Source organism: Athene noctua, chromosome 12 (assembly GCF_965140245.1).
Source record: "Athene noctua chromosome 12, bAthNoc1.hap1.1, whole genome shotgun sequence".
NCBI lineage: Eukaryota > Metazoa > Chordata > Aves > Strigiformes > Strigidae > Athene > Athene noctua.
The window spans coordinates 18741597-18760674 of NC_134048.1; the positions used below are offsets into that span (position 1 = coordinate 18741597).

Consider the following 19078-nt stretch of genomic DNA (forward strand, 5'->3'; position numbering starts at 1 on the left):
TGATGTCGGGGACTGTGCATGTATAGAGGAGGCTTCGGTGCTTCTTGTTGGGGAGCTGTGGACTTACTTGTGCTGCTGATGTCACTCAGCTGCTGGAGCCACTGGAGTGCTGCAATAATGTGCCATCATCACTCAGTGTCAGACAGGAGCTTGCATGCTCTCTCTCTGAGTGCACATGGCCCTCAAAGCCCATTTTAGCATGAAGCAAAGTCTGTTGATGATACCTAAGGCATTTTTATTCTGACCCAAAGCTCTCTGAACCTGTTACGTTCCATCACCTGCCACAGAAGTAGGGATGGGAATGATGCTGGATTAGGTTCAGTTTACTGTAATACACCCTTCTTTTAGAAAATAGGATTTATTTAAAAACCTAAGACAGACTCTTCCTATTTGTGGCATACTAACCAGTTACTATCTTTTCAAATACTGCAATAAAGGGCACATTAAGATGTTTGAAATTCCTGTTGGTGCAAGACATTTACTTATTCAGGAAACAGATGCCACCAGTCATAATCTTGGTAAGTATGTAAAAAGTAGGAAAATTTTAAGTCAGAATATTTTTTTCTGCCTTCGTCTCTGGAGCCTGACAATGTGTTTATGCATTTATTTACCCATTACCCATTATCCTCCCACACCACGTACCTCCTTTATGTTAAATTAGGAAGCTTCTTTGGCAGTTTGATTTCCCAGTGCTGTATTCCCCGGTGTCATAGCCAGAATATCCCTGCATTGGGATGTGCATGTGTGAAAGCTCCTGGAAGAGGAGCTGAATTACATTACGGGCTGCAGTGCATTATCTTCTTGTGCATCTCTTGTAACATGCTTCCCATCCTCAGTCATTTCCCAGCTACATCCAAATCCATTTTGGATTCTGCCCCATTGCTAACAGTATTGACACAAGGCTGCCCAATCAATCCCACAGCTTAGAAAGTAATTGAAATCCTCTCCTCCTGGTGCCCTGTAATCAAGGGGAAGCAGGTCTAGTGGCCCGTTATTAATTGGAAGTAGATTCACAGTGAATGGCCTGCTAATTGTATCATGAGTCAGCCCAACTTCTCACCAGTGAACGCTTCCCTTGCTGCTCAGAGCAGCCTGGCCCCGTGGATCAGGAGAGTGATCGCTCACTGATTCAGACAAGGCTCTTCTTTTGGTGTGGGGTAAGCAATGCACAGGGGGGACAAACAGCTCGCTCTCTGTCCAGGCCAGTGCTGAGGGAACAGGATGCTCAGGTAGCTGCTAGAGAGAGAAGGGAGTTAAAATCTGGTGTTAAGTAACAAAAGTCCCTGCTGCTTCTAATGAGGAGAGCAAATTTTCTATCTCGGGAGAAAACCAAGAGTCCTAATACAAAGGTGGCTGAAGTCTCACCAGGTGAAGGATGGGGCATTGGTGACAGCTGAACCAGAGCAGTCAGGCACTGTCTGCAGTGGCTGGTGCCTGCAAAGCCGCAGGAGCTTAAGCAGGGCTGTGTCGGTGTCAGGGCTGGATCTGAGCTGGAGAATTAATACAGTTTCTAGCATCTCCCTCTCACTGCGGGGACCTGCTGGGGGTTAGCCCAGTAGCCTTTACTCATGGAACAGCAACAGCCCCCTGAGCTGTTTTGCAACATGTGAAAGAGCTGAGTAGCCCTCGGTCCCCCACCAGCTCTGAAATTGGCTCGGATTTGGCCAGTGGGTTCAGAAGTTGTTAGTCGGGAGCAGGCAGACGGACACACGCGGTGCAGTCGCACTGGCCTCATTTCTCTGGCAAGGCAGGCTATGAAAAAGAAAAAAAAAAGAAAAAAAAGGGACAATTGATGTTTCTGGAGCTGAGCAGGAAAGCACTGGGAGTTCACTGAAACACCTGAAAAAGTCTTTCCAAACCTGTGAGGGAACAGAGGGAAAGTGCACACTGGCTTTTCTGCTTCTTCCACTGGGACCGAAGCAGAACAAAACTCGAGATGAGAAGCAAACTTCTTGTATTCACTTTTCTTATGTTGCTCCTAGCAATTAAAAATCGTGAAACGGGGAAATTCATTCTAAGTGAAGACAACTATGTGCCAGACTCTAAAGTATTTATTGACATGGGTGTGGAGTGGGAATATCGGAATGACGATGATAGAGAAACCGTGCAGACCATGGGGCCGCTGCGTAATGGAATAGTTATTCTGGTAAGTCAAATGAAAACCATCTTCCACAGAACAAAATGTCAGGGTTACAGAGCCATAACATGCTATAATATATTTTAGATTCCTCTTGTGAGTTACAGGAAGACATCTGCTTCAATTCTAAGACAATAGAAAACGGATTTTAATTCCATTCTCCTAATTCATTGCTCTGTACAAGAGTTGTTATAACTCAGGGTTATCCAGCTCATCCGGATGTGGATGGTCTAGCAAATGTCCACTCTGTAAAGACTCTCCAGCTTACTTATAATACCTGACATGGGAGCATTAGTTAAGGAAAGGTCAAAATGGGTTGTATCTGATAGATCTAATAGCTCCTCCTCTCGTCCATGTTTTGAAAATGTATCCTGCAAAGGCAGATGCAGGATTCTTGTGCTTCCAGGCTCACATTGTCAGGCCACAGCCTGTTCTGCAGTTCCCAAACTCGCACGACTATATTCTTTTTTCATTGCAAACAGTAGATGAGTAGGGGTAGGTTAACTCAGAATCCCTCTGAAAGCAGCTATAATGTGTTGATCTATTCCAGCTGAACGTCAAAGGAGGAAGAAATATTATGTTTTCAAATGACTGATATTTTGCACTTTATTCACATTGAGTTCCATTTTCTTGCATTTGTCTCAGTGCAGTGCGATAGCAAAAATGCTTTCTAAGTAGTTTATATTTCTGTCAGGATTAAGTAACAAGCTTCACAGAATTCCCAGGATTATGATAAGAATATTTGTGTTTTATCAGAAATATAAGCAATTCTTCACTGCTTTCAGTTATCTGTGCATTTGAATTTGCCTTGTCTTTTAGTGAAACTATGCATTATCATTTTAGTACAACATTTCCTTCCTTTGTGATGGGATATGGAAAAAATTTATTATTGTGAAGTCAGTCCAATGCTGGCAAGAAAAATCAGTCTAAATCAACAACAGTCTTTCTTAATATGCAGTTTAGAAACTCTGTGTCATAAGGACAGAGATACTTTTTCATCAGGGAAAAAAAATGTGTTGAGTGCAGCTAAAAGGTTTAAATCCCTCTGGGGATGTTTTTATATCTGAGCCCTGATGATTGCTATTTCACGTCATCCCACATAGCTTCTGATATCAGTCTTTCATAGCTTTTTTCCCTACATCTGTTTTGCTTACTAGGTGATTCCTCACGGTGGTGCCAAGATATCTTTGACTTACAAGTACATGATCCATGAAGATTCCTTGAATGTAGATAACAATAATGTTTTGGAAGAGGACTCGGTGTCATATGAATGGGCTTTGAAGAAATGGTCCCAATGTTCAAAACCCTGTGGAGGAGGTAACAACAAAACCCCAGAGCATTCAAAGCTGATTAGAAAACTGAAAGAATGAACACCACATGTGGAATTCATTGCCACAAGACGTTAGGGAGACCAGGGGTATGGGAGGGTTTTATTGAAGTTAAGAAATAGGTAAATAAATAGCGAATGGAATTAAAAATCTGACTGTAATGATTTTGGAGGCAGATCTGGGGCGGGTCATTTCTGATTTATGTTTCTGAAACTGAAAAATTGTACAGATGTACAAGATTTGGATGAGGGTCTCCATGCTCAAGGTGCCACAGGGCAGCCCTTTGTAAATCTGCATCCTGTGACATGGAGCTTGCAATGTAAGACCTGGTGTTTGGGGCCAGATGTTTATCCTGATGCTGTTCACCAGGCTGATGGTCAGGTTGCAGTGCTGGAGTGTGGTTGTGCAGGTCACAGAATGTTTTAGAAATGCTAGATGTTGTTGTTTTTCTTATTATAGCCTATAGTGAGAAATAAAGGGGATGAGCAATTCTGGCTGCTAAATCTACGTGAATCAGTGTTTATTCATTGCAGTTTGTAGCGAGTTCACCTGTAGTTCCAACTGCAGCCTTTGACAGTGTATGTGCAGTTTGTTTGAAACCTGAGTCCTGTTTAAGATCTACCAGTACTGAAAGTAAGAGGAGTGTCTTTCCTCAGGCTACCAATTCACAAAATACGGCTGCCGGAGGAAGACAGATCACAAGATGGTTCATCGGAGTTACTGCGAGTTGATCCAAAAGCCTAAGCCCATTCGCAGGGTGTGCAACCTCCAGGAGTGCTCCCAGCCCATGTAAGCATCACTGCCCACCAGCACTGCTTGGCAGCAGCTGCCGGAGGCGTTACACCCCGCTACCACTGGTCACCTGGTAGGAGGTGACTTAAGCTTCACCTCCACACATCACTACAGAGGCCCAGGACTCTGAGAATGTGATGCTATATTCTGCTTGTAGAAATACTGTTTCTAGGGTTGCTGGTTCCTGTTACCTCTGAAATAAGTTGGATTAGAAAAGAAGTGCTGTCTTGATCCAGACATTTTTGTTCAGGCCATCTTGAGGTAATAAAAAATAGACGTAAATTCAGTTTATACCGGTTGGTTTTACACAGTGTGATTTAACCATGTAAGAACAAATTTACAGAGGGCTACATAAAAAAACCCAATGTCATACAGTCTCTGAAATCCAAATCTTCCTTAAAGTTCACATCATATTTTTCAACATCTAAACACAGGAAAAGAATATTTGACCTGTTAGATTTCTCTGCCTGCCCTCGTACAGTGTGCCTGTTGTACCTTCATCTCTTCTATACAGTTAAGTGTTATAAATATTTTAATTCACATTTCACAGGTGCTTTTTATGACTGGCAACAGGTTACTCCTGCCACATGTAGGACTCATATATTCCTCATGTTGCTACTGCAACAAGAAGTTAGTATGTTGATCCTAGTTTTTATCTCTGGGGACCAAGTCTAGATTCCAGGAAGCACAGCAAATAAGTAGAACATACCACACAATATTTCCTAACTTCCTTTCAAAAAAAAGATTTAAAAGAGAGAAAAGTCAAGAAACTGTGCCCCATAAACTCAGCATGGGACAGAGTTTAACATTTATTTATTGGAAAACTGAAGTAATGACCTAACCGTATCTCAGGCTCTCTGGAAAGGACTGTATTCTTCTTTCAGCTGCAAATATAATTGGACCCAGGTACCACAAAGACTCAATAGGATCCTAAATTATACTTGGATTCCTGAATGTTTCGGTCACCTCTGTTTCTATAGAATGGCATCGGAGCATTTTGCACTTGTACACAGGAGAGGCAATTATTTAAGAGATTTTATGAAGCTCTGTGACACCCACTACACTAATGTGCTGCTGCTTCACAGCTGGGAAAAAAATCATCTTTGGCTCAAAAGTCACCTCAGGATTCATGGCTTTGTGCTTCTACAGCACTTGCCTTCCTCCACAGCTGTGTGATTTCAGTGGGCTACAAAGAGAAAGTTGGGTGAAATTGCCAATTTACTTCTCGTTTAACTCAAGTGTTAAGTGCATTGCCTTGTGCCCATGCTATTTCTTGACTATTTCTAAACCCAGGATGAGTACTTTAGGACAATTCCCTCAAACTTGGGGCATTTCTTCAGGCTATATATATTTTTTGGTTAAGTTTATCCCATGAACACTGTTTACACTGAACAATATTTCCTTCTATAGACTGGTGTGTATCTTCACTTACTTGACTATAACCAAGCTTTCAGTACTCTACATAAATTTCCTCCGGCCCTATCTGTCTTTTCTCTTCTCTGAGTTCCTTACAATTTGTAGCTGTGATTCTCGAGCCAGTTTGGATCATGAGCAAAGTTTTCAACTACCCCACATTACAAGCCATGGGTTTCAATTTTCAGTGGCCAAACTGATTCACGCATTATGAACTCGAACCTTCTGATTTTCAGTGGGGTGTTGCCTTCCTCAAACCCAAACACTGATGATGCTGAGGACCCCGATTTGCCCAAGCTCAGCACACACAGCACTGATGGTGTAGCTGGGTTTGTCAGTGCTTCAGCAGATGCTGTCTGGCATGGCTGGGCGTGGGGTCCATGGACTATCCAGATATGGGCCAGGCTGGAGCTGTGTTTCTAGCCCAGATGTTTTGGATTCACTCCTGTGGGAACCAGCTGTGAGGATGGCTGGTGCATGCTACATTATGAGACAAGGCACAGCTCACATGCCAAGACCCAGGAAGCTCAGCAGCACCCTTGAGTGGCTTCTTTTGACATAAAAACTCCCATGTTTTTATGTGCAGTCTTGGAAGGGCCATCTTAAAATCAAAGCAAATTAAGCAAAGTAAAAATAACGTTTATCTCAGAGATAATGAGAAAGAGTAATTTTAAAGATCAGGGTCTTATTACTGATTTTTCAGGGACACAGTCAAATAACCCTCACCATAACTGCTTATGGTTTTTCATATCTTCTTTTTCCATATCAGAACTAGTACGAACATCCTGTTAAATCTGTGTTTAAGAGTTACAGTTCAACAGACAGTTTGGAGTTACCTAATTTAGGAGCGAGAGAATTTTACTCAACTTATTCTCTTTTCACAAACCCAGATGGGTTACAGGAGAATGGGAGCCTTGCAGCAAAAGTTGTGGGAAAACAGGATATCAAGTACGATCTGTCCGATGTATCCAACCCCTACACGACAATACAAATCGGTCTGTTCATACCAAGTACTGCAACAACGACCGTCCGGAAGGCAGGAGGCCTTGCAACCGGGAGCTTTGCCCAGCGCAGTGGAGAATAGGACCCTGGTCACAGGTCAGTCTCTTTCTGGAGGTCTCGAGCAACTAATTCCTTACAGTGCAGGGAAGAGGCTCTTGGCACTTGTTCTGTGCTTTCTAGTCAAACGCATTGATGCAGTAAGGTAATACCTGCACAGAGGGTGTATTGCTTCCACTGCTACTAATGCCACAGAAAGTGAGTTAGGGAGAGAGCTGGTGGTAGTGAAGCAGCCAGCAAAGCCATCCTGCAGTGATGCCAGATGATCCAGACCCCGTGAGCCACCCACAGAAATTGTCAGCATCAGGAAAGCTGACTTCTACCTGCTCTTTATTATGCACGCAATCATTTACCTGTTAACTTAATCTGAGAGAAGGGCAATTAATTATTTTATCACTGCTCTATTTTCTTTCAAGTAAAGAAGACCTTAAAGTCTTCAGACACTGGGATTAATGGCACCTAAGGAGTTTAGGCACTGGCACTCTTGGAGATTCATAGGTGTGAGCATCTTGGATATAAAGGCCTTCAGCAGATTTCACTGCTCACCCTCATAAGGTTCTGTCCGTAACCCAAAGGACAGAGTTTTTCCCCTCGTTTACTATGGAAATACAGGGTACCTATTCATGAACCTTTTTTGTTTGCCATTGCTGTGCGCAAAACAGGACTCAGTTCCACCCATAACAAGTGTCAGGACGTGGGCATTTAGTGCTTTCCATCCCTGGCTCTTTGGCTAATTCACTGTGTGAGCAAGAAATGCAATGCCACTCTGTACAGGCTGTTTCTTGCTGAAGTATTTACTAAAGCAATAAGAAACTCCACCAGTTCATATTTGCAAACCTTTGCAGTCATCAAAAGGCAAGAAATGTGGGTAAAATATGGCAACATTAAATCACTTGTATAAATTTGATACACGGGATCCTTACAGTTGGTCTCAGCATTTCTCCGTTAAATTCTTTTAAAAAACACGGCTGCATTTGGAGATACATTTTATTTTGGAACTGTGCCATGCAAATAAACAAACAATTTGTATCCTCCCTGGGTTGAATAGGTGTCACAAGCAATGCCATCCCTGGTGCACACTGTGAATAGATGCCTCACATCTACAGTTGTTTCTTTATTGCTCAGACCGTAAGCTCTTTCTTGGACTGTTTCACAATTACTACTAAACCACAAAAAGCAGTGCTTCACCCTCTTGCTTCGCTACTGTAGGTACTGCAGTGGTTCAAATCATGTACCATGTCGGCTCAATTCAAGGGCAGTGGTTTAAAATTTAAAAACTCATTTCTAATGGATTGTTTCCAAAGGGTGGCTGGGGGTCTGACTGGTGCATCTCCTTTCAGTGCTCTGTCAGCTGTGGCAACGGCACGCAGGATCGTCCGGTCCTGTGCCGGACCAAGGACAATGCTATCGGCCTTTGTAAGGAAAATAAACCAGAGACCGTAAGGATTTGCAGACTACCTCCGTGTCCAAGTAAGTGCTTGTCTTCTCTAGCATATATTACTTGCTGAAGAAAATTATGTTGATGGTATTTATTTGAAATACCTTCATTGACTTTATACTTGTGTACTACGTCTGCCTGGGGTAGCAGTTCTCCGTGGCCCCGGTTTTGAGCAGACTTTCCAAACGTGGAGCTGTTGTGTGGCCCATGGGCCCAAGAAGGGCATGTGGTCGTTCTCTTCTCGTGGTGGGGAGCACCGCTTGCCCCAGGACAGCAGGAGAGGCTGGGGCAGACCTCAGCTCAGCACTGATGGCTGGGTCTGGCCAGCAGACGACAGCTCCCCTGGGTGGGAAGCGCTGCCTGAGTCCGGCCCCGCAGCCCTGAGACCTGCTGGGCTTGGCGAGAGGCTGCTGGGTTGTGACTAATCAAGGGCATCATGGACAAAGGTGCCTCTTTGCTTCCCCCATCTCCAGTGACAGTTCCAGGCTCTTTTTCCATTCTGTCAAGCACAAGTTATCTTCAGGGGTTATCTAACTCAGTGTTTTTAAGCTGTAATAAATTTGTTCCTACTTACTCCAGGACACTAATGCCTTTAACCTTGTTATCTTTCCAGCTGTTTGCAAATGATACTTGTGAGATCATTTTACATATTCCTATTTTAAGTAATTCATATTTATCTTTTATTCCTGATGTATTTCTCAGGGTAGCTTTTGATTCCTAATTAATTAGAACCAAGCTGTCAATTATGGTCTCCAATACAAAGATTTTAAAGAGGCAGTATAACCAAACTAGATTAGATGTGTCTTGGGACATAACACTGCTGTGAGAAGTACTGCTGGAGAAATGGCCTTCAGGATGTCAAGTGCTGGTCACAAGTTGCAGCAAACTGGGAAAACAGCACCCTCTGCCCAAAACTACACAGCCTGGTCATAATCCTTCCCCAGACTCCTTCACCATCAAGCCCACTCAGTCTCTTAGCTTATCCACATCTGGCAGGTCAGCTATTTAATACTAATATCTCTTTTGTTACATCTTTTTTTTTCCTCTATTCAAGGAAACGTTTCTGATCCTTCAAAGAAAACCTACATGATACAATGGCTGTCAAGACCCGATCCAGACTACCCCATCCAGAAAATATCTTCAAGTAAAAGACCCATTTATAACTCTGCCTTTGCCCTTAAATGCATGCCACATCGAATGTGGACTTTGCCTTTTGCTCTCTTCTTCTCTCTATGCGGAAAGTTCCCTTGACTTTGCCAAGTTTAAATCTTGGGCTGAATCTTTTTTTCACACCAGGCACTTGGTGCTCGGTGTCTTTCTTCTCTGGAGCTTGCGTAGCACTGGTGGTGGAGGTCTTGAAGTGTTGGATGTGTGAAGTTGGATCTCCACAGTATGTTGCAGTCCTCTGAAAGGGAGCTGGGATTGGTTTGCTTGTTGCTTGGTGATGGTGAAAAAAGGCTCTTACTGGTTCATGATGTTCAGTTTGATAGCAAAACTGAGAACTTATTGTGAATGTGATCACATCACAATAATGACACCTTGTAGTGCTAAAGTTCTCCTTTATCTAAAAACCCTAAATTTCATAACTCTCTAGTTTCAGTTCACTGACAGGGTAGTCTGATGAGTGAAAGAATTTTTCATTCCATTTTCCTTTGCAGTGCCATTGCTTTACTCACCCTTGATGCTTTTATTCCTGACCCTCACATTTATGTTCGTAACCCGTGGAGGGCTCGCTGGGAAGCAGAAGCTCAGTTTCTGTCGGTACTTTCCGTGCTGCAATGATGCCATCTGCTCTTGCCAAACTCCTGGTGGTGGTTTGAAATACTTTCCCTTGAGAAAAGCTGCATTCATTTTTCCTGTCGCACAATTTTTGCCAGTTTTGCGTACTTTCGCTTTAGAAACAAAACTGAAGCAGAACAGGCGTGGTCCATGTTGAAGGTTGAGTGGTGGTGTTTTTCTTAACCTGGCGGAGGCAATATGATGTTTTCATCGACTACGATGTCTCCAGCTGCTCAGCATGGAGCTGTTTATACTCATTACATCTTTGGTCTTTTTTCACCATGTGCATGTCTGACTTGACTGGTACGGTTGTATGTGTGCGTGTGTGTGTATGCTCTATAGATGTGTCAACTGGCAAACATAACAGTGTGAACTACTACAGAATTACCTCAATTTTTATTGCTTTTTTTGCTTAGAAGAAGAATTTTAGAAAAATGCCTTAATGTTGAAATGTAAATGGCATTAATTTACCAGATCCAGCTTTAAATATAAACAGTACACTGGTACCTTGAGTTAATCTTCATATGGAGTGTTTTTACTTGAATGATAACTATTAGAAGGCAGTAAATTTAATCTGAGGTTAATTTGCACAGTGCATATCCATATCTTCATCAAGACAGGATTGTGACCTGACTTACTGAAATTTAACTGGCATTCTTGCTTCACCTTCCGTGTTTGTGTTGAAGGTTTGGAATTCACAAATCATAAACCTGTTTGTGACAGTCAGTACCAATAGTAGAAGTGTATCAACTTTAAAACTGCAGTCTTGGAGCAAATTACTACCTTATTGCATTGATCATATTCTTTGGAAAAGTGGCATTTTTGAATCTTTGGGTTGTCAACAGTGTAGCACTTCAAACTTGTCATTATCATGTGATCACATATTTAAATTTTGCTGTTAATATGATAATTTCCTGAAACATGTTAACAATTTACATGACAAGGTGAAAAAGCAAAGACACGTATCTGGCACTGAATACTGTTATGTAAAATAATTGGTGTTTAACTGTATAAATATATTCATGACTGTTACCTTTAAATAGACAATGTTTAGTGATGTTTCAAGAGATGGGTGGCTATAGAGAATGGTGCAATAAGGTATCTGGGCATTGTGCACTATGTCTATATGCACTTTGGTTTATCAGGGATATTTTATTAGTGTTTTGTATGTATTTAACATAATATTAAAGATGTGCCAATTCAGTTTGCTTTTCAATATTTTTTTATGAGACTAATGTGTACCAAAGTGACTGTGAAACTGATTTATTTTTTTCTTACTGATGTTTTGAAGATATACTTCCAGTCTGTCATGCATACTGCAAGTAAAAATAAATAAAAGTTCAGCAAATCTGGATATTTTGGTTTGGATAGAGGATAAAAATTCCTTTCTGACATTCATAAGTTACAGAGTTTATTTATATAACTTATCAGATGTCACTAAACGTATTATATAATGTAGTTTTATTTTCATCTATTTTTAAACTTGACATTACATACTTTTGATAGGAGAAAAGGCATTTTTCTAAAGGTGCTTTTAGTGATTCTTACAAAGCCAAGAACAGATCTGCCTTGCTGAAACTACATTTAAACGTTCTATCTGTTGGCTTTTATTTTGCAAGCCCTTTGGAGAAGCTTGCATTAAGGTCATGCAACACAAGGCAAAAATGTTCAAAGGGGACTCTGTGTGGTATGTAAAAATATATATAAAGCTGCGTAGGCACATGCAGTCCTTTGTATAGAGTTGTGCATGCAGATACGAACAGTTCCAGCTCTTAAAGACTGATTTGAAAATGTCTCCAAACCCATGGTACTATTCATAGGTTCCTAAGGAAGGAGTTGTTCTTTATTTCCAGCAGCATCTCAGTTTAGCATTTGAAAAATGTGAAAATGGTTTGACACATTCGGAAATAGGAACCAGGATTCTGCTTTTCTGCAACAAATGCAACGAACGGGGCATAAATACAATGCAAGGAAGATGTTTCCACCTTCCTCAGCCAGCACTGGCATTTTAAAGCAGCAGCAACAGTTACTAGTTTATTTTAGACTGATATGTTTGCCAATTAAACACCTATAATGCCCTGTTTTGTTAACTGAGGATGAGTGAAGAGGCAACACCTACACTTTCTGAGCTCACTTGATATCTGAATCTGCTCTGGTTCCCTACTTTGCTGTAAGGTTGCTGACAGGGTAAGTCAGTGTTGGTAGCAGGATGGTGAAATACGAGCTCCAGTAACACGCTGACTCGAGCACGCTGTCTGCCATCGGGCGCGCTCTAAATAAAGGCGAGTAATTGGAGTTACTCATCCTTTACTGTAAGAGTAGGTGGAAATGTAGTAAGAGCAGGGAGAGAGGCAGAAGTGATTTCATCTCTGTCTCAGCACTCTGGTTACAGAGAAAATGTTTTGTTACTGATTATGCCAAGTGTTGGTCAGTCTGCCTTTCTCCTCAGCCCTCTTCTCTCCTACAAGCCCTCTGACTCCTCTTTCTTTCAGCACGGGCTGTGTTTTGGGATTTTTCCTTCACTGCAGTTCCTGATAGTTCCTGGCCCCTTCACTTCAGCCTTGGAGGCACAGGAGCTGTAGAGCCTGTATGTAGGACAGAGGACAGGTAGCTTTCTCTCCAAGGAGCCTGCTTAACCCCTCACCATCCATCTGCCGCCAATTCGTATGATCCTCTCCCTCCTCTGAGCAGAAATCACAAGGGCTTGAGTAATCTCTGAGTAGTCTTCTGTTTATATTTCTCAGACAGTAATACAGTTGGACCAGTTCACCTTTGATGCCGACATTTTGCCACCTGTATTTCAGCAAGATCGGGATCTGCTGTAACGCCTCTGTTATAGTGCAGATTGTCGTAACAGCTATCAACGGCTTAAAACCTATCAATTATTGTTCTTTTTTATTACAGTTTTCCAGTCAGTGACACAAAAATCAGGACTTGTTACTGAGTCTCCCAGTCATTAGTGGACTGGCTTGGCTCCATCACACTGGAGTTTGTTGTTCTGAAAATATCAACTCCCTTCTAGGAGGAGGAAAAAAGCCTTATGCTGAATGCACCACTTTTCTCTCAAGCAAGGGCTGCTGTTTTCAGAATAGAGGTACCTGGCAAAAATACCACTCCAGTGGGAGATGGATCAATTCTAAAAGTTACATGGTACACATCAAAATAAGACTTAGATTTCTTGAGACAGTCCAGATAAATATAAATTACCCCTGACTATGGTTAGTCACTGTTAGATTGCAGAAAAGCATTAAAAGAAGCAAAGGAGGGAAAAAGATTTCTCAATATAAACCTTGATGACTTTCTGGGGGTTCAGTGTTGTGTTAACAGCAACACACTACTATCGGTGTGTTTGAACTCTAAGTCAAGGCAGGAATGCAATTCCTTGTGGCTGCTCGGCCTCCAGGGTAGCACTCCCAGAATGTGAAGCCAGAAAATAAAGTATTATGGTCTGTAGTGTGGATGAGGCTAGTACAAACAGTACAGATCAGCTTTTGCATCCCTTGGAATGAGTTGAGTTTTAGGTTTAGTATTAAGCCTGCTTCTGCTTATAGAAGGCTCATTTGCCAGTTTTCCATCCCACTTTAAATATCAAACCCTCTGCCCACTGCCAAAGCTTCAGCTGTGTTTTTTTTTTCTGATTAATGTGAAGATGCTCTTTATTTATCTGTTCCCTTTTTCTCTTTCAGAAGATCATTGTCAAGGAGACAAGTCAATGTTTTGTCGCATGGAGGTTCTCTCTCGTTACTGCTCGATTCCTGGTTACAATAAGCTGTGTTGCAAGTCCTGTAATATGTACAGCAACATAACAGAGGACGACAATGTAACTGAATCTAACATAAATAAGAATAATGTAATCGAGGAGGAGCTCCTGACCACCCTCAGCCCTCCCATGGGAGTGTCCACCACACAGGCTGCCACCAGCCCTCCTTTTGTTTCCAAAACACGTGCAGCTCCTTCCAATGCAACTGAGGAGCACCCAGAAATCAATGCGGTGGATGTTCCTTATAAAATCGATGGGTTGGATAACGAAGTATCACAGCACAACATCATTACACGGAGGAGGATACCTTATGAAAGGACAAGGAATCAAAGAATTCAGGAGCTGATTGCTGAGAAAAGGAAAAAAGAGACTCTTAGGAAAATGAACTAAAATGGAAATATGGCGCAAACAACGTTTTTCTCTTATAGAGATGTTACCAACTGCCCATGTCATAGAGACTAAAAATGGGGAAAAACCGAAGTGGTGCTATGGCAGAGATGCCAAAGTCTAAAGCCAACTCTAAACGGAAATGACAGATTGTTTCATAAGTGCTAATCAGAACACTTTGATGGCTAGGTTTACAGGGTACGGTAGAGTATTAGTGCAATATCGTTACAGCATTTCACTGAATCCAAACAAACCGTAACACCTAGGCCAGGTTAGCAGGTTTCTTGTTTATGGGCTCTTTTAAGTCTTCTATGCCTGTGTAAAACTGCTTGGGAATAGTAATGGGCGTTACACTTAGTATGGAGGAAAACAGTCCCAAGGCATAATAAATCCCTTTGACACTGACAAGCAGGTGGTCAGCCATCCTGTGATGCTTCTGTGCATTGCATACATCTGGGCACTAACTCAGCCCCCGGTTCAGGAAGGTACTTAAGGACATGCCCCCTCTAAGTTTAGCTGACTTTGGTAGAGCTGCTCCTGTGGTTACAGCTAGGCATGTGCTTACATAGCTTTCTTAACCGGGACTGCGTAAGAAAATATAAAGAAAATTCTGTAGCCATATATTTATGTGTAAATTAAAAACTGGCAGACAGTAGTTTGAAATTTTTTATGGAAATATGTAAAGGATTCTCCTAAACTTTTGAATACATGCAAGATATTTAGCAGGGTAGATCCGGCCAACTTGGACTGACAACATCCTAGTCTTTCTGTTTACAATTATCCATTTTTTTGATAGTCTTTAAGTTCCTGTAATGCAACAGCCTCAGTGATCTTTGTTGGTTGGTGCTTTTTTTTATTGGTCTGATTTTTTTTCTACCCACATACTGTTTAACTTAAAGATGACTGGATTCTTGTTGCCTTTTCTTTGGTGCTTTGTTAAGAAAACATTTTTCTTCTCTCCTGTAGGATGAGGTTATTTTGGAGGAAATATTTTTGTATTATCTTCCTTTCCTTAGGACAGCTTTATTGGTGCAGAAGTGAACAATTGTTTGCTGTGCCTTTACATATACATGTACATCCACACATACACGTGTACTCACAGTACCAGGTCTGCTAGAAACTTTAAGATGTGTAACCTGACAACCCTTTGAGTACTTCCTTTCCCCTCAGGGTCATCATGGTTTCCATAGGTCATTTTGAATTCCTGGTTGGAGACCAGAAGATGAATTCAGCTTGGCTCTAACACCACAGAGATGGGGAGTGTGCACCGGTTCCTGCTGCTGGTGGCATCTGAGCAGTTTTTCTCCTGTCTCCTGGCTTCCATTTGTTTCCTCTTTGCTGGTAAACCTCCTGCAGAGCCCAGGACTTCCCTGAAATCCTGCTTTTACCACTAGGTAGGTCTGATGGCTCTTAGTTCAGATTTTCCAGTCTGAGAGTAAGATCTCATCCTCCAGTCTGAGCTGGTCTTAGTTTGAAGCAGCGCCAGTAATAAGCTTGTATATACAGTTACATAATTATTGGAAATGTGCTGAGTTTCCAGCACTGTGTAAGATCTTCTGTGGCCTGGCTGCTGGCAAAGCGCTTCAGAAGTATTGCATGGTGAACCGCGTGGCTTCCTGCAACCCTGTCTTCTGCCCTCAACCACCAGGGCTGAATGAGCTGCCTAGTCTCCTCTTCAAAACAAGCCAGTCCTGCTGGAAAAGAGGAGGGAGCCTGCAGGAACAGCAGTCTTTGCAGCACTGAGATGTTGAACTGTTCCGGCCTGAACTGTGGCCAGAAGTCTTTGAAGGACAAGACCTGGTTTGAGAAAAATACCTTATGGATTTAGCCAAAGCAGAGAAGGGGTGTTTTCAGCTGGTGTGATGGCATCAAGAGTCCCTTCTTACAGAGGATGGGGGTGATACACTTGGGTGAGTGTTTAGGAACAGCTCAGATAGTCTAGGGATGGGAATTACACTGAAGACCATGAAGATCAGGAAGCATAATGGGCCTGGTAAAAGTCTAGAGCACTTGGAAACATCTCCTGGGCCAAGCAGATGAGGTTGCAGATGTGAAAACAGCCAGCGCAAGCAACAAAGTAATCTGTTCTGATTTTGAAAAGTAAAACTAAAGCTCCAAAGTTTGGCATCATTGAGCAGCGGTTGGTTGGAGCAGTAGCAGGAGTCTCACCTCAGACTTTCACTCGTGAGACACTACGCATTTTCCTGAAGTCGAAGGTTGATTATCTTTAGTTGCCTGTGCCGTAGCCTTCCCTTGCCCCTGCTGCGTGACCTGCCTGCCATTACAGAGCCACAGTGCACCGGCAAGCCTGGCACTGGCCCCAGGAACCTTGTGCCAAGGGATTTGTGGTTGCCTGCAGAGAAGACAAGTTTTAGTAACAGCGTAGGGTCAGGTCACATCTCTGCAAAACAGAGCAATGGAGTAATGAGCACTGAAAGAAAAATAAAAAAGCACCCACCATGCTATTTATAAGCAAGGAAGACGTGTCTAAATCAACATAATTCCAGCTGCTGTGCCATGGGAGACACAAGCTGTAGCTGGGCCCCCAGCCTGTAGACATAGTGAGTATTTCTTGCCTTCCACATTTCCTTTACACAGATGTTAGCGTAAATTCATTTTTTCCTCTTCAAGTTATTATCCTGCTTTTTTGCCCTGTGGACAATAAAAACAAACCGCAACCCCTAGCTTTTTCATAGCCTAGAAGCACATCCAAGCACAGGATGAACTTAGGAAAAATCCTCACAAACCGAAGGGTAGAGAGGGGTATGGGCTTGAAGTTACAGAGGTTGGGAGGTAGAAGTTTGCTGCCTGGATGGTACCCGTCTTACTCTCTGGGACTTTGTAGAGACCCATTTCTCTGACCTCCAGAAGGCTGAGATAACCCATCTAATAGCTGCTGTTCTCAGCTTCTGGAATAGTCTTAGTCAACCAGGCAATGTGAAGAAATGCCACAGGAGGAAGCCCACAGCTCAAAACGCTGTCTTACAAACAGCCTCTTCTGTCCAAAGGACTTCTGAGTTGTGTCCCAATAGCAAGTGGGGCAGGAATTTATTTGGTGCAGCTTCAAGTGACCTTTCTGCAAACAGCATGAGGAAAGGCCTGTCTCAGTGTGGTGACACAACCTTTAAAAAGGACTGGGCTGGTCTGTGCTGAGCGTTTCCAGCTGTGTCTCCCAGCGGCCAGGACTGCTGTAGGCTGGGCAAGGTCAGCTCGCAGGGGTTCGCTCACTCATGTGCACATGGACACCCGGGATGAACTTGCACAGCTGGTTCAAAGTTCAGAGACTTGACCACTTTGTTCTTTCTCTAGAGTGAGTCAGTTCACAATCAAACCAACCAAAAGCATTTTTCCAGAGAAGGTGGAAACTTCTGCTGCATCTTGGAGCAGGAGCAGCCTCCCAGAAAGCTGGTGTGGTGCTGAGGAGGTCTGGTGTTCATTAGGGAATTGATGCAGTGCCGAGTGGCATCTGCATTTAGTCAATCTGCATCTGCTCCCTTCTCAATCTGACCTTCTGGGAGATTTAATTTGATTTATTTCTTGCTGGGTTTAATTCTACTGAATATTTCTCTAGCTGTTATTTGGGGAACACTGAAATTATATTTGAAGGAGCAGCTTCAGTCTAGATTTCTCAAGAGAACGAGATGCTGATGGCTCTGCTGCAGGAGGAAATGGACTAGTCTGTGTCCATCAGCTGCATACTCTTTACAGGTTTGATGTATGCAGAAAAAAAAAAAAAAGAAATCTTTTCAGATCAGGAAAGATGTCGCCTTTTCAAATTGTCATGAGTTTCAGAAGGTGGTTTTTTTCAGCAGTTCCCCATGATGGTTGTTTCCTAAGAACATGTACCTCCCTTCTACTGGAAAACACAGAGCAGAGCTCTATTGATAAAGAAAAAGCAGCCCAAGGCAATAGGTGGGGTTTTGCTCTCAGCTGATCTTCGTTCCATGTCATGCAGTGGGAATTTTGGTCATTTGTTGGTTAGTTGAACTTGGACGAGTGTTTCCTCTTTTCTACAATGCTGTAGTTGGGCAAGAGCATCATCGTAGTGTGTCTTCTGCAACTGTTTTGCTGTTGCCCAGGTACTACATTTTGAGACATATAGTAAGCATAGAGTGGTATTTTAATGTAACCTAATCCCCAGAAAATAAAGCAGATTTATAAGTAAATATATTCCTGCAGGGACCATCTCAGAGATCTGAGAGCTAAAGCAGTGTGTTCCCATTAAGCAATGCATTTTGTGATCTAACCATGCAAGTACACAGCTTTCTAAATTGTCATTTTTCTGTTGGTCTAAACTTAAAATCCAAGTGACAGCCCCTCATGGAAAAAAAAAAAAAAAAAGATCCCAAACCAATTATGGTTCCTTTGGCTCCAATCTACTGCCATTTTTTTCACCGACATTCCTTTTAAAATTTCTGTAATCTATTACGAATGCATCGCTTTTTGTATTCATATATCCATCGATATTTAGAGTCTCACAACTTCTCCATAGAATGCTTTCAGGTATTTTGAGAATTCTAGAAATGGTGCTTTACCAGTACTCAAAGGGTTTTATGTTTTATTTTATTACGTAATGCATTTAATGTCTTATTTACTCACCTACAATGCACAGTATTAGCTATGTTCATCTGAATATCTATATGCAACTTCCATTCACTTACATATGCCTTAACAGAAATTGCAATAAATAGCCATTTCTTGTATATTAAAAATGTATATACAAATTAGAATCTTTAATTTTATAATTTATTAAATTCAAATGTCTGTGTTCTTTTGCAAAGTGTTTGACTTTTCCCTGTGCTTTTTTTTTCACTGAATTAACATTATGCAGAGATGCTGGGGGAGGAAGAATCAGCATCTTCAGACTCAAAACTAATTCAATTGCTAAAATTTTATCTTAATGAAGTGGGATTGGGATACACATGCTGCCAAAGTCCTACATCCTTGTTTAGAACACCTGTTATCCAAGACCAAATATCATGAAG

The 19078-nt window shown here is 42.1% G+C and overlaps 1 protein-coding gene across 2 annotated transcripts in view; it reads left to right on the top strand.

Moving 5' to 3' along the window:
- ADAMTS2 (ADAM metallopeptidase with thrombospondin type 1 motif 2) overlaps positions 1-18819 on the top strand; it is a 191106-nt gene extending 172287 nt beyond the window's left edge. Inside the window, exons 15-22 of one of the 2 annotated variants that reach the window (XM_074915931.1) lie at positions 438-518; positions 1983-2146; positions 3295-3454; positions 4122-4254; positions 6561-6768; positions 8070-8199; positions 9222-9311; positions 13633-18819. In XM_074915931.1, coding sequence (XP_074772032.1) covers positions 438-518; positions 1983-2146; positions 3295-3454; positions 4122-4254; positions 6561-6768; positions 8070-8199; positions 9222-9311; positions 13633-14096 — 1430 coding nt within the window. In that variant the 3' untranslated portion in view covers positions 14097-18819. Of the gene's footprint in view, positions 1-437; positions 519-1982; positions 2147-3294; positions 3455-4121; positions 4255-6560; positions 6769-8069; positions 8200-9221; positions 11183-13632 lie in introns of those variants that run through there. The other variant, XM_074915932.1, reaches the window with a different exon arrangement.
- Positions 18820-19078: the final 259 nt, after the last annotated feature.